Here is a 15111-nt window from a genome sequence, read left to right as displayed (position 1 = left end):
GTAGAGAGCTCACACATTCAGGGCCCTGAGTTTGACCCTTAGCACCACACACACACACACACACACACACACACAAAGTCATACTTGTTGCCATATTTTCAGATACTAGATAATTTTCCTCCCATTGGTTTCATTATTGCATTTTGCTAAAGACAAGAATAGTTTGATTTCCTGTTAACACTACTAAAGAACAACACAAGTATGACAACTACCTTTACGCTTTAGTGAGAAGGGCACATGGGGTGGTGTGGTCCATGGCAAACCAGAACACCATGCCACATCTAAATGGGAAATCTACTGAGCAGCTGAAGCCAGCCATTGCCATGGGGGAAAGCTGGTCCTGGATTGCTGTATCTTTCTAGTTTCAGGAGGATCTGCAACTAAAAAGCCCTTAATTTTTTATTTATGTGTGTGCATGTGTGTGTGGTACTGGGCTCTTAACTCAGAGCCTACACCTTGATCCACTCCACCAGTGGTGCTGTTGTCCCCAGGTTGGCTTTGAACTGTGATCCTCCTGATCTCTGCCTCCTGCGTAGCTAGGACTGCAGAAGTGAGCCACCAGCGTCTAGCTATGTTAGCAACCACTCAACTTTCTCTAAAAGACTGAAGGCAACAGGGTGAAGGAAAGAAGGAAAGGAAGCCACTTGCTCAATCTGGCCTGAGCCAGTATTCATATCCTACCTAGACCATCTGATGGGAGGCTGAAATCCAGAGAAGGGAGACATTTGCCCACAATCTCAAAGTGAGGGCAGAACAGGGGTAGACTCCAGGTCCTTGTTTTCCCAGGCAAAGGCTTTTCCCACAAGGCAATGTTACAGGTATTTTTTCTCCCAAGTGTTTTGTGTTTTATTTACTATGTGTGTGAATACTTGCAGCACCCTTAGGTCAAGTGTAGGCTAGTGCGATGTGCCCACTGTTAGGATTTGCAGGGGCCCTAGCCTGCATCCTACCTTTTTTTTTTTTTTTTCCCCTCCAGTACTTGGGTTTGGATTCACGTCCTACACCTTGAGCCACTCCACTAACCCTTTTCTGTGATGGGTTTTTTCGAGAGAGGGTCTCGGGAACTATTTGCCCAGGGTGGCTTCGAACCCCACCCTCCTGATCTCTGCCTCCTAAATGGCTAGGATTACAGGCGTGAACCACCGGCGTACGGCATCCTACAACTAATTATTAGTAATAACCTAACTATCACTTTTCGACTAACAACTTTGCGCCACGATCTGTAGTGAAATGTTACCCTAATTATGTTTAATTTTGTGTAAATCAGTGACTAACCCCGGGGTTACCAAGGTAATTTCTGACGAAAGATTCGTGGTAGTATCTCCGGATATCAGCATGTTTTCCTTTTCCTACTTATATTATGCATTTTGTAAGAAGCTCATCTTTTGTGCTCATTAATTTAAAACACATTTATACCCAAGCCTTGTGTGGCTTCTTCACTTTATTTCGTGATTGGCTGCAGATCATCTTAACGTGATTGGCTAAAGCATACGTCTGTCGTATTTCCCATGATCCGACGGGGGAAATGGAGGGGAACGTTTCTTAAACGCAGCTGTTTATTGGCTCCGGTAGCGACATACAGCGAGGGCCGTAGACACTACAAGTTTGTGATTGGCTCTTACGCTCGCCAGTCACCCTGCAGGAAACCCTGTCCAATTCTCTTGCTCGTACTATACCTTCCTTGCCCGATTGGCTGCGAGCTGAAGGCGGAAAGGGTCGTTATTGGTCTAGACTTCACGGTCCGGTCCCGCCTCCTGTTCGGTTGCCGTGGTTGCAGGCCCGGCCCGCCCGCTCTCTCGCTGACAGCAAGACAGGGAGGAGAGAAGTGGGTCCGTTGGTCGGTTGGAAACGAGGCTCAGGTTGTCAGGCCAGCGCGGAGCCGTTACCATGGCAGCCGCCGCCGGGGGCGCGGGCGACGAGCCGCGCTCGGGCCGTTCGAGCTCGGACGGCGAGTGCGCGGTGGCGCCGGAGCCGCTGACGGAAGCCGAGGGCCTCTTCTCCTTCGCCGATTTGGGGTCTGCGCTGGGCGGCGGCCCAGGCCTCCCGGGCCGGGCGTCCGGCGGGGCCCAGTCCCCGCTGCGCTACCTCCATGTCCTGTGGCAGCAGGACGCGGAGCCGCGCGATGAGCTGCGCTGTAAGATTCCCGCCGTTCGGCTTAGGCGCGCCGCCAGGCCCCACCGCCGGCTCGGGCCCACCGGCAAGGAGGTGCACGGTGAGGGCCTCGGAGCGCCGGCTCCCGACCTCCCCTCCCTTAATGACTATCAGTGATAATTACTATCCTAGTCGCTCAGGTCTGCGGGTTTATTTGTAAACTGCTCAGAGAAGTCACCCCAGGCTTCTCTCACTTGGTGATTCCCGAGCAGAAACTTCCCGTGACTGCGTGCGTATTACTGGCTAATAATACGTGGTACGGGGGAGATATTTAGCATCAGAGCGGGGGAGGCCAGAGCCTGTGGCCACGTTGTACCACCTTCTACAGTGCGCAGATCGGGACTGGACTGCTCTCCCACACTTAGATCCAAACTGCATACCCCTTTCAGCCTTGCAGGACTGTTACTTGAAATAGTGAGTGCATAGTTACTATCTTGCCTTCTCCTGTGCGTTAAACGCTGCTGCTGACACTTGATCGTTTGGCTTGTTTTTGCTTTAACTTTTATTATCGCTATGAGAGATACATTGTAATGGATAAGAAGTAGCTACATGACTTTGTGGGGAGAAAAATCAGTACTAAATCCTACTTTTTGTGTGGGTTTCGGGGTTTTTTTGTTTTTGTGGTTTTTTGGGGTTTTTTTTTGGTGATACTGGGGTTTGAACCCACTATCTTGCACTTGCTGGGCAGATGCTCTATCACTTGAGCCACACCCCAGCCCTTTTTGCATTTTTTTCAGAAGGGGGCAGGAATTTTGCCCTGACAGGCTCCTCCTACCAATGCCTCCTGTGCAGTTGGGATCACAGGGATGTACCATCAAAGTCTCTGTTATTGGTTAAAATGGTGTCCTACTAACTTTTTTGACTGGGTTGGCCTCAAACCTTGATTCTGATTTCTGCCACAGGCATGAGCCACCAAATCCTAACCTAAATCCTACATTTTTGACACATAGTCTAAAGATTACCTTTTGACCTTGTGACCTTCATAATGAGATGTCATAGAGATCAAATCTTTCCTTTCAGACAGATGTATTATCATTTGTAATTCTTACAAGAACTCTAAGATACGGAAATTGTCTCATTTTACCAAAGAGGAAACTGAGGCTCACATAAATTGTCTTATTCCAAGTCACATAGAAAGTTCTATGCCAATGTTAAGAACCAAGGCAGCCAAACTCACACTCCTGCTCTGGCATCTCTTCTGTTTTGTCTTCTACATTTTATGGATGACATGAGAAATGAGGTCCTGAAAGATTAAGACAGGAATTTTAGGCTGGCTATGATGGCCCGTTCTCAGACTGGCTATGATTCAACCCGTATCTTAGTGGTGCAACAAAGATTAAAGAATTTTGAAGTCCTCTATAAATGCAAGGAATTGTTACAGCTGAGTCACATTTCTCTGATGTCAAAGACATTGCTTTCTATTAGCTCTAATACAGAGATGGTATCATTTGAAGGGAAAAAAGTTTTCTGCTTAGGAATTACCAAATTTAGGTAAGTCATTTGGAAATGACCTATTTTGAAGGTGAACAGAAGATTATTGGTGTAATCAACTCACAAAGGTCTTCCATTTAAATCATTTCATTTTGTCTTTGCAACTACTCAGAGCTGGTGGGACAATTTAGCCTTGTTTTGCAGATTAATAGACTGAGGTGGGGTGAGGGTCACCTTTCTTGTTCAAGGTCACCAGCTACTACAAGTGGTAGAAATAAGATCTGGCTCCAGAAGTCTGATTTGCTACAGAAAGTGGCCTCTGCTGTAGCTGTGGCACAGTTCAAGTTTCTCCTTATTCCTAGAGTAGTGTTTTGTGTTCTGACAGTCTTGCTTCCTTTCAGTGCTATGGTGGCTGAAGGGTGAGTTAATGGGGAAGACTAGGAAGCCATCTATCTTCTATTTCAGCAGGGTCGTTTTCTTTCTTTCTTTAAACTGTTACCTCTTACTCTCTCCACAGCTCTGAAGAGGCTGAGGGACTCGGCTAATGCCAATGATGTGGAAACAGGTGAGTGTTGCACAGTAGGTCTAGCTCCAGGTTCCCACTGGGCTGGTGGGGAGGAAAGCCAGCTCATGACCTTGGATCAGACTCATGGCACTTACTCCCTGACTTTGTGGTCCTCTAGCAGAAGGTAAGTCAGCTTAGATGCTCACTCACATGTTCCTGAGCCTCCTGGCGTCATAGCACTTAACACCCTGTGGGATTTCTGATGCTGGGGACCATGGCTGCTTTTGTATCCCTGGCACACAGCACACTCTTTGCAAAGAGCAACTGCCCATTTTGGGACTTGTGGCTAATGGGAGCAAGCACTCTACTTTAACTGCCAAGTAAGCACCTGCCACCACCCGCTGCTCAGTAGACTGTGGTTGTCAACTTGAGTGTCTTTCACAAGTTTTTAGTTATGAGAGCACCTAAGAGGCCTGGGCGGGGCTCCTCACAGGACATTCTGTCTGGTTTTCTGTTGCTACCCTCTGGCATTCCCTAGCTGATGAGGCAGTAGCAGCATCAAAAGTACAAGGACAGCTTCTAGGACAAAAATATTAATTTTATCTACTGACTTAATGCTTCCTGTGAGTCAGAGAAAAGTAATATGTTAGTTTTCTATGGCTGCTTTAATAAATTACCCAAATTTAGTAACCTAAGCAACACAAATATATAGTCCCATAGGTTCGAAGTCCAACACAGGTCTCACTGACCAGACAAAATCTCCGTGTCAGCAGGGCTACATTTCATTCTGGAGGCTCTAGGGGAGAATCTGTTTCCCTGACTTTTGTAGCTTCTAGCAGCACCCATGTTCCTTGGCTTGCCACCTTTTTCTCTGTCTTCAATGCCAGGAACACTGGGCCAAGTCTTTCTTACTTTGCTGTCTCTCTGTCTGTCTTGAAGCAGGGAAAGGTTCTCTGATTATAAGGCCTCAAGTGATTATAGTGGGCCTGGATAATCTAGGATAATCTCCAAATCTCACAATCTTTAGCCTTGGTCAGATCTGCAAAGTCCTTTTGCCATGTAAGGAACTGATCTCTATTAATATTTCAGTGACTATCCTTCTAGTTCCTTCCAAGTGGTTTTATTATTTTGATAGAATGCCATAAAGTGGGGGGCACAGCTTAAGTGATAGAGCATCTGCCTACCAACTGCAAAGCCCTAAGTTCAAACCCAAGTTCTATCAAAGTCAAAATAAAAGTATCCTCATTACTATAGTGGTGTGAAAATAAATAAATAAATAAAATTCGGAGTTTGAGACAGATACCAGTGGCTCACACTTGTAATCATAGCTACTTGGGAGACTGAGATCTGAGGGTTGCAGTGCAGGGCCAACCCAGGCAAATAGTTCACAAGACCCTATCTCTAAAATGACCTGACCAGATGGATTGGTGGTGTGGCTCAAGAGGTAGAGTACCTGCCTCACAAGTGTGAAGCCTTGAGTTTAAATCCCAGTACCACCAAAAAAGGGAAAGAAACCTATAATTTTCCATTCAGAGCCTCTTAGATCTACCATATTCCTACAGGATTCTGATGTCGAAAACTGGCTTGTAGGATTAGCTTCTTCATGCCTTTGTTTTTATAGCATTTATAGTGAGCATTCTTTCTGTGCATGTTTTTGGGTGTTCATATCATTTATGGTAGACTGTAAATTAACTAGCAATTTATAATTTATACTTATTACTATTAAATCATAAATACTCATGAATTCATAATCATTTAACATGTATTTTAAATATGAAAATGTTAGATGTATTTTAAATGTTTTGGAAATTAGAAAAATGCAGGAAAAATATCTATAATGTCAGTAAAGAAACTTAGCTCTTATATTTTGGTGAATATCCTTCCAGTTCCTTTCCTGTGCAGACAAAAATTTTTTATGGCCTTACAATCTGATATATACACATTTGTAGCCCACATTTTTTTTGCATATTATAAGCATTTTTTAAATATATGTAACCATTTGCTTTTTCAAAATGGAAGCATCATTTTTCCCCCTATTTTCAGAATGAATAAGATCAAAAGCAAAAATTAATGTCTGGCTCAGTGGTAAGAGTTTCTAGCCAGCCAGGACAACATAATAAGACCCCCATCTCAAAAAAAAAAAAAACACACATACACTGGTGGCTCACACCTGTAATCCTAGCAACTCAGGAGGCAGAGATCAGGAGGACCAAGGTTCAGAGCCAACCCCGACAAATAGTTCACAAGACCCTATCTTGAAAAAACCCATCACAAAAAGAGTTGGTGGGGTGGCTCAAGGTGAAGGCCCTGAATTCAAATCCCAGTACCACAAAAAAAAAAAAAAAAAAAAACCACTGTGATTTTTTTTTTTTTTTTTAAGTACTAGGGTTTGAAGTCAGGACCTCCAGCTTGCTAGGCAGACACTCTACTACTTGACCCATGCCCCCAGCTTTATTCTGGAAATTGAAACCCTAGGGATCCAGTCCACTGAGCAAGAGGTCTAGCCCCACAGCCACAAGTGTGTCATCATATAGCCTAGACTGACCTCAAACTTGTGATCTTCCTGTCTCAACTTCCCAAATGCTGGGATTACATGAGTGCACCAGTGCACCATCACACTCAGCCACAGCCACAGTTTTTTTGTGCCTGATGCCTGGCCCAGTGTAAAGTGGGGATTATTCTAGAATGGCACAGGCTGTTGCACTTAAGGAGCAGGACACTAGAGAGGTGCAGGAAAGAAGGGGCTGACTCAGCTCCAGGAGGGCTGCCTGGAGGGGAAGGAGTCAAGTCCTTGAGAGGTTTGCTGGGAAAAAGAGACGAAAATGTTGCTTACTCTAAAATGACACCTGGCAGCAATTTTCCCCATTCCAGTTGGACATGCACATTAGTGTGTTACACCTCACTCCCATGGTGCTTCCATTCTCTCCAAAGAAGGCATTTCACATCCATTATTCTCATCACGCAGCTCTGGAGAGTGGCAGGGCCGAAATTATGCTCAATGCTGGCGTCCTGGAGTCCCAGCCTTTGTGCTCACTCCCAGACCAGCTGTTCCCACTGCCTCATGCTGTTGGCAGTGGCTCCTTGCCTGAGTCTTAGTCTGTGTGTCCCAGAGCCTGTGCTCTGTCACTCTAAAGGGCTGCCCTCTGGAAGCCAAGTAAGTGTCAGTCAGTAGCTCAGGTAGCTGTCCAACTGGAACATGTGTATCCAGGCTGAGCTAACAGGATGGGGCCACAGTCTGTGATAGAGTTTCTGTGACTCTGGAGTTCCTGACCCTAAGGGTCAAGACCATCCTATGATGTCTGTTCCTAGACACAGTTTGAGTACTCAGAATCCATGGTCCTCAGTTGTGTCCTCAGAAGAACAAGTCCTTTGTCATGGCCATCCCTGTGGGACCAGGATCCTAGAGGGACCAGCTTTCCCATGTATCATGAAGGCCTCCTCTGCAGGGACCCCTGAGTTCCCTGTCCATCCTTAGGGACTGCAGTATAACTAACACTGCTGCTTTCTCACCCTTCCTCCCCATCTTGGTGGTGTCAGTGCAGCAGCTGCTGGAAGATGGCACGGATCCCTGTGCAGCTGATGACAAAGGCCGCACAGCCCTCCACTTCGCCTCCTGCAATGGCAATGACCAGATTGGTAAGTACTGGGAAGGGAACAGGAGCTGGGTGGGGCAAGAAGCATTTCTCCAGTCTGTTGGGAGGAACTACTGTCTGCATGCCCTCAGGATGCCAGGGGTGCTATATATAAGGAGACCTGGCACCATGGCACCCCTGTCCATTGACCTATGGAATTAGCACTGCCAGGCAGAGAAGGGCCAATCCTGGGGAAAGGTGATTGACTGCAGGCAAGGGAAGCCTCCGATGAGGAGACAGCTAGAGCAGTAGGCCCAGGCCTTTGAGACATTCAGACAGTATTACTCAGTGCCAACCAAAGCAACACAAAAGCCTTTTGTTTGTTTTTAGATTATAGTATAATTTCCAAACAATGAACTGTGTACATGTATATGGTGGTGTAACCACCACCAGGTAAGATGTAGACTGTTTCCAGCGACCCAGGAGCCCCATCATACCCTCCCAGTCCTTACCCCTATCTGAACCTTGTTCACCATGGACTAAGGGTGCCTGCTATTGAAGTTCACTTAAATAGAAGCACACAGTATGCACTCTTTGTGCATACTCTGAAATTCAATCAAAATTATATCCATGGGTTTATCCACAAATGCTGTGTGCATCAGTAGTTTGTCCTTATTCTGGTTAGTGTCACACTATGTGACATACCCATTTACTTGTTCCACTGCTGGGAGACATTTGCATTGTTCCTAGTGTTTGGCTGTTATGCACAAAACTGCCATGAACATTCTTGTACTTGTGGTATGGCTTTAAGAACTCATGTAGGGGACTGGTGGAGTGGTAGAGCACCTGCTATGCATGCATGAGGCCCTGAGTTCAAGCCCCAGTGCCACAAAAAAAAAGATTAAGAACTCATGTAGGCACATTTGGCCTTATCCAACTTGCTGTCTCATCCGCCCCCCCCCCCCTTTTTTTTTAAGGTACTGGGGCTTGAACTCAGGGCCTACACCTTTAGCCACTCCGCCAGCCCTATTTTTGTGAAGGTTTTTTTTTTGAGATAGTGTCCTGCAAACTATTTGCCCAGGCTGTCTTTGAACTACAGTCCTCCTGATCTCTGCCTCCTGAGTAGCTAGGATTACAGGTGTGAGCCACTGGCACCCATCCTAAGCTGCCTTTTTCTTATTAAACTTGTGGAATTTTTTTTTAACATTTTGGACATAAATAATTTATTAATTATAAATGACTTGCAAACCCATTGTTTTTTCATTCTTAATGAACATAAGTTCTTAATGTTAATGAATCATTCTTTTTGGGGGGGAATACTGGGATTTGAACTCAGGGCCTCATGCTTGCTAGGCAGGGGCTCTACTACTTGAACCACTCCACCTCCACCAGCCCTTTTTTGTGAAGGGTTTTTTCAAGATAGGGTCTCACGAACTATTTGCCCAGTGCTGGCTTTGACCATGATCCTCCTGATCTCTCTGCCTCCTGAGTAGCTAGGATTATAGGCATGAGCCATTGGCGCCTGGCTATCATTCTTTCTTATGGTTAGTATTTTTATGAAGTCTTTGCCCATTCCATGGTCATGAAGATATCCTGTTTTCTTCTAGAAGCCTGACTGTTTCTGTTTTCATATTTTGGCTCTATAATCCCTCCAGAATTAGTTTTTGTGTCTGGTGGGAGGCTCAGCCTGGCCTCCTCATACAGTGTCCTGGCCCTAAATTAGCCTGCCTTTGTATTAGCAGGATAATTGGCAGCACTACATCCCGCCCAAGGTGTCAAGGAGGATGAGGTTATTCATGGAGCTCAACATCATCTGTTGGCCTAGGTCTCACCGTGGTGCTTGGCTCTGGGAAGATCAGAAAATGCCCTTGGGAGCTTTCTTTTAACCCTTGAAACCTTCATTGCATAGCACCTGCATAAGCCAAGGGCCCCGACTGAAATCCTCATTTCTGGTCCTCAGGGCCTTGAACGTGAACCCTGCGCAGTGAATGAATGAATGAATGAAACAACATAGGGTACTGTGTTTGCATTCAGCATCCCACACTTTAAGGGAGCCTCTCCAGCTAGCTTGGGATACAGGCATAGGTTTTTTTTTTTTTTTTAATTCATATGTGCATACAATGTTCGGGTCATTTCTCCCCCTTTCCCCCACCCCCTCCTATACCCCCCCGCCCCCTCCCCCCCACCCCCTTGATACCCGGCAGAAACTATTTTGCTCTTATCTCTAATATTGTTGAAAAGAGAGTATAAGCAATAATAGGAAGGACCAAAGGTTTTTGCTAGTTGAGATAAGGATAGCTATATAGGGAGTTGACTTGCATTGATTTCCTGTGTGTGTGTGTTACCTTCTAGGTTAATTCTTCTTGATCTCACCTTTTCTATAGTTCCTGGTCCCCTTCTATTGGCCTCAGTTGCTTTAAGGTATCTGCTTTAGTTTCTCAGCGTTGAGGGCAACAAATGCTATCTAGTTTTTTAGGTGTCTTACCTATCCTCATACCTCCCTTTTTTTTAATTTAATTTTTATTGTTTTATTATTCATATGTGCATACAATGCTTAGGTCATTTCTCCCCCCTGCCCCCACCCCCACCCCCTCCCTTACCACCCACTCCGCCCCCTCCCTCTCCCCACCACCCACTCCATACCCAGCAGAAACTATTTTGCCCTTATCTCTAATTTTGTTGAAGAGAGAGTATAAGCAATAATAGGAAGGACCAAGGGTTTTTGCTAGTTGAGATAAGGATAGCTATACAGGGAGTTGACTCATTAATTTCCTGTGCAGGTGTGTTACCTTCTAGGTTAATTCTTTTTGATCTAACCTTTTCTCTAGTTCCTTGTCCCCTTCTCCTATTGGCCTCAGTTGCTTTTAAGGTATCTGCTTTAGTTTCTCTGAGTTGAGGGCAACAAATGCTAGCTAATTTTTTAGGTGTCTTACCTATCCTCACCCCTCCCTTGTGTGCTCTCGCTTTTATCATGTGCTCAAAGTCCAATCCCCTTGTTGTGTTTGCCCATGATCTAATGTCCGCATATGAGGGAGAACATACGATTTTTGGTCTTTTGGGCCAGGCTAACCTCACTCAGAATGATGTTCTCCAGTTCCATCCTGGCTGTTTCCATAACTTGGCTATTGTGAATAGTGCTGCAATAAACATGGTTGTGCAGGTGCCTCTGGAGTAACCTGTGTCACATTGTTTTGGGTATATCCCCAAGAGTGGTATTGCTGGATCATATGGTTGATCTATGTTTAGATTTTTAAGAAGCCTCCAAATTTTTTTCCAGAGTGGTTGTACTAGTTTACATTCCCACCAGCAGTGTAAGAGGGTTCCTTTTTCCCCCGCCCCGCATCCTCGCCAACACCTGTTGTTAGAGGTGTTGCTAATGATGGCTATTCTAACAGGGGTGAGGTGGAACCTTAGTGTGGTTTTAATTTGCATTTTCTTTATTGATAGAGATGATGAGCATTTTTTCATGTGTTTTTTGGCCATTTGAATTTCTTTTTTTGGGAAATATCTGTTTAGTTCACTTGCCCATTTCTTTATTGGTTCATTAATTTTGGGAGAATTTAGTTTTTTAAGTTCCCTATATATTTTGGTTATCAGTCCTTTGATGTGTAGCTGGCAAATATTTTCTCCCACTCTGTGGGTGTTGTCTTCAGTTTAGAGACCATTTCTTTTGTTGAGCAGAAGTTTTTTAGTTTTATGAAGTCCCATTTATCTATGCTATCTCTTAGTTGCTGTGCTGCTGGGGTTCCATTGAGAAAGTTCTTACCTATACCTATTAATTCCAGAGTATTTCCTACTCTTTCGGTACAGGCATAGTTTATGGAGACCTCTAACAGCATTTCTTGGGTTTTCCTATTTCCAGTGCAGCTACTTCTGGACCATGGGGCTGACCCCAACCAGCGGGATGGTCTGGGCAACACACCACTGCACCTGGGTAAGTCCTCAAAAGCCACCCAGATAGCTCTGAAGCATAGACAGACTCCTAAGATAGGAAACCTGGGGTTTTGCAGGCTCCCAGGAGTGTCTTCCAGCATCTGGGCAGAACCTGAGTCCCTAGGTACACTCCCAGCCAGCCTGCATCCTGCGGCCCTTCCGGTTACTCGCAGTTGCCCGTCACTGGTCAGAGCTGATTCAGCAGCCAGGACCTGCTATGAATCCCTGTAAGAATGTAGGTTATGAGACCCCTGGCTGGCTCCAGCATTGCTGCCAACTCACCGTGATGTGTAGTGAAGAGGGTCCCATCTCCAGGCCTGTTTCTCCAGCTGTACAGAGAGGGAGTTGGATATGATTGCTGAGTCCTACTCAGATGCTGCAGATTATGCCTCTGGTGGTATAACTTGCCAAGGCATAGTTGGAGACTCAGCCCTGCTCCCTCCTCTTGATGGTCCTTGATTCTCCAGTATGTTTTTCTTCCTCAGCGGCGTGCACCAACCATGTCCCAGTCATCACCACACTGCTACGAGGAGGTATGTGCACCTTTCTCCTTCCACCTCTCCTCTCTCCCCCCCACCCCAGCGTGCTTCCCTCTGCCTGTTCTCATAGGGGCCCGGGTAGATGCCCTGGACCGAGCTGGCCGCACGCCCCTGCACCTGGCCAAGTCGAAGCTGAATATCCTGCAGGAGGGCCATTCCCAGTGCCTGGAAGCTGTGCGGCTAGAGGTTAAGCAGGTGAGCATGCCGTCCCATGTCAGCCCCAGACCCCACACAAGCTCTGGACCGGTGCTATGCTCACCAGATCCACCTGCACTGGCCACAGGGCTCCTGAGTCATCTTACCCTGACCTACTCTACAGGCCTGCAGTGGCAGCATTTAGCTCTCTGTGCCTCCTGGCCTGAGCATGCAGCTCAGCTCCCTTTTATTCCAGATCATCCAGATGCTGCGGGAGTATCTGGAGCGTCTGGGACGGCATGAGCAACGGGACCGGCTGGACGATCTCTGCACCCGCCTCCAGATGACAAGTACTAAAGAGCAGGTGAGTAAGCTGCAGCCATAGGTCCAGCCCTGTTCCCATGTGGCCAGACCTTCACACCAAAAAGAGGCTGTGCCCACCAAAGGCCTCATAGCCTCCTCACTTCCTGTGAGGCTACAGAAGCTAGTGTGTGCTCATGGTTACCTGCTCTCTGGACTAGGGCAGCCTGAGTCCTGGTGTCAAGGATGGCCCCTTGGTCAACTGTCCAGTAGGTAGAGAGGAGTCATCATATGCCTAGGAGAGTCAATGCCTGCATTCTGTGCCCATGGGATAGGGGTGGGGGCAAGAGCAAGGCACCCTGGAACCCTGGATCAGAGCCTGGGTTTTGTCCTGCAGGTGGATGAAGTGACTGACCTCCTGGCCAGCTTCACCTCCCTCAGTTTGCAGATGCAAAACATGGAGAAGAGGTAGCAAGAGTGGCTCTCTGCCTGCCTTCTCTCCCCCTCCCTATCCCCCACAACACATACCCTCTGCTCTCTCCTTATAAAGAAAAAGCCCAGAGGACTTCGGAGCTCTGCTTCTCTGGTGAGGACTTTGCCCTTGCCCTCAGATACTGGGAGGCAGAGATGCTTTTCACCATCTCAGAGCTGCTCCCAAACACCTCTGTGGGCTGGGGATTGGCTTCTGCTGTACTAGGCCAAGCTCTGCAGCCACACCTCAGTTCTGGCCTACACATGCTGTCCTATCTGGTACCACTCAGCCCATGGCCTCTGGTGCCTTTGGCAAGCCCCAGAGTCTTCTGTGTTCCTTCCCAGCATTGGGCTTGTTGCCTTCCAGCGGGCTGCCTGCAGTGAGCCTCTTGGTTGGCCTTGGTCCACTCACCAGCACTTAGGTTTAGCTCATCACCTGACTTTTGAGAAGATACTGTATGAGTTTCTCTGGTCAGAAAGGGAGGGTTGGTGAGGCTTAGACCTTAACAAGGTTTAGAAGGATACTGCTGAGCCCAAAGGAAAAGATCTCCAACCATTTCCCTCCCTGTCACTATAACATCAAGAGGGACCCATTGGATCATAGTCTGATAGTGGCCCCCAGGATGCCCAGGTCTTCATCCCAGAAACCTGTGGGCCTTGTCTTAGATGACAAAAAGGCTATGTGGACATAATGAAGGTTCTTGACAAGAGAGGTGGTCCTGGATATCTAGATGGGCTGGATATAATCAGAGAGGTCTCATAGGAGGCTAAGCAGAAGGTGAGAAAAGTAGGAGATGTGCTGATGGAAGAAAAGTTGGAAAGGGAAGAAACAAGTCCAGGAAGAGGTCACAAGCCAAAGAATGCAGGCTGCCTCCAGAAGCTAGAGGCAAGGAAGTGGATTCTGCGCTTGGAATTTCCAGAAGGAACTGGCTTTGCTGACAACTGGACTTAAGCTCTGTGAGACTGATTTTAGAGTCTAGCCTCCAGAACTGTACGAGAATAAATCTGTGTTGTTTTAAGCCACTCAGTTTGTGGTGACTTGTTGCCATAGCAACAGGAAACTAATAAAGTAGTGGAGACTCAAACTCACCACAGAAGTCTTCCACTTGTGAACAGTCCCAGCTCCACCCTCAGGAGCAGATGGCCCTCTGTGTGGTCTGCGGACACCACTAGGAGGCACCCCCTCAAAGCAGGGTCAACCATATAGTGAAACCTATTGTTGGCACTGCTTGGCCAGCCCCTGTCTAAGGAGACATTTGGCCACAGGGTCCCAGGTGCTCATTCCATGTCTCCTGACTGGCTCTGCCCCACTTTCTCTCTCCCAAACTGAAGCCCTGGCTACTTTCAGGAGACCTTGTCCCCAGATTCCAGTTTGGTACGATTCAGGTCTGAATTGAACGCCCAGAACCCAGCTGAGACCCTGAGGACAAGGGTGTATGACACCAGCCTCCAGGAGCCCATGGCAGGGAAGCCCAAAGCCTCCCAAGTTGGCAGGGTTGTGAAGGCAAAGTGCTGTGGCAGTCCCCGGACTGGGAAGGGGACCCAGCACGGACTGATGTGTGTCCACGGATCTCAAGCCGCTGCTGCTGCCCAATAAAGTGAGGAGCAAGGGATGAAGTGTGGTGGAGGCAGCTTTACTCCCTTCTTCTCTGCCCAGGTGACTCAACTCCCTTCAGCTGAGCCTGCCCTCTTCCAGGGGCTTCTCTAGAGTCTCCCTGTGTGGCTCGGCAGGAAGTAGTCTAGGGCAGAAGAGAGGAAATGGGCCTTAAACTTGGGTGGGCCCTTCTCTGCAGACCTGCTTCTCTCTACCTGCCCAGGCTGATCATCTGGGTGAGAGTTGAGTCATGGTTTCTGAACCCCAGTCCCTTAGAGGGGCGTGAGCCTCCAAAGTGAGACAAGGTTTTGTGAGGAGTGTGTACTTGCTTTTTTGAGCAACAGTCCACGGTGTTGGTGCTCAGCAGGATCCCCATTCAGAAAAGGTGAGGAACCCTCACTGCAGAGCCCTGGGGCGGGCAGATGGGGGCTGCCACTTTGGATTTGTAGAGTGGGGTGTGCTGGAACTGCAAAGTCACTC

At 47.4% G+C, this 15111-nt stretch overlaps 1 protein-coding gene across 1 annotated transcript; it reads left to right on the top strand.

The window, feature by feature from the left end:
* Window positions 1–1574: 1574 nt before the first annotated feature.
* On the top strand, window positions 1575–14060 carry Ankrd54 (ankyrin repeat domain 54). The gene is given in 9 exon segments (XM_020173499.2): window positions 1575–2212; window positions 4100–4147; window positions 7625–7723; window positions 11522–11593; window positions 12078–12125; window positions 12202–12326; window positions 12523–12630; window positions 12964–13006; window positions 13009–14060. Coding segments are annotated over 9 exon segments (1281 nt in total). The 5' UTR covers window positions 1575–1887; the 3' UTR covers window positions 13422–14060.
* The last annotated feature ends 1051 nt before the right edge of the window (window positions 14061–15111 follow it).

Source organism: Castor canadensis, chromosome 8 (assembly GCF_047511655.1).
Source record: "Castor canadensis chromosome 8, mCasCan1.hap1v2, whole genome shotgun sequence".
Lineage (NCBI taxonomy): Eukaryota > Metazoa > Chordata > Mammalia > Rodentia > Castoridae > Castor > Castor canadensis.
Note: the sequence above shows the minus strand (reverse complement) of the source record. Positions and strands in the feature narration are given on the sequence as shown.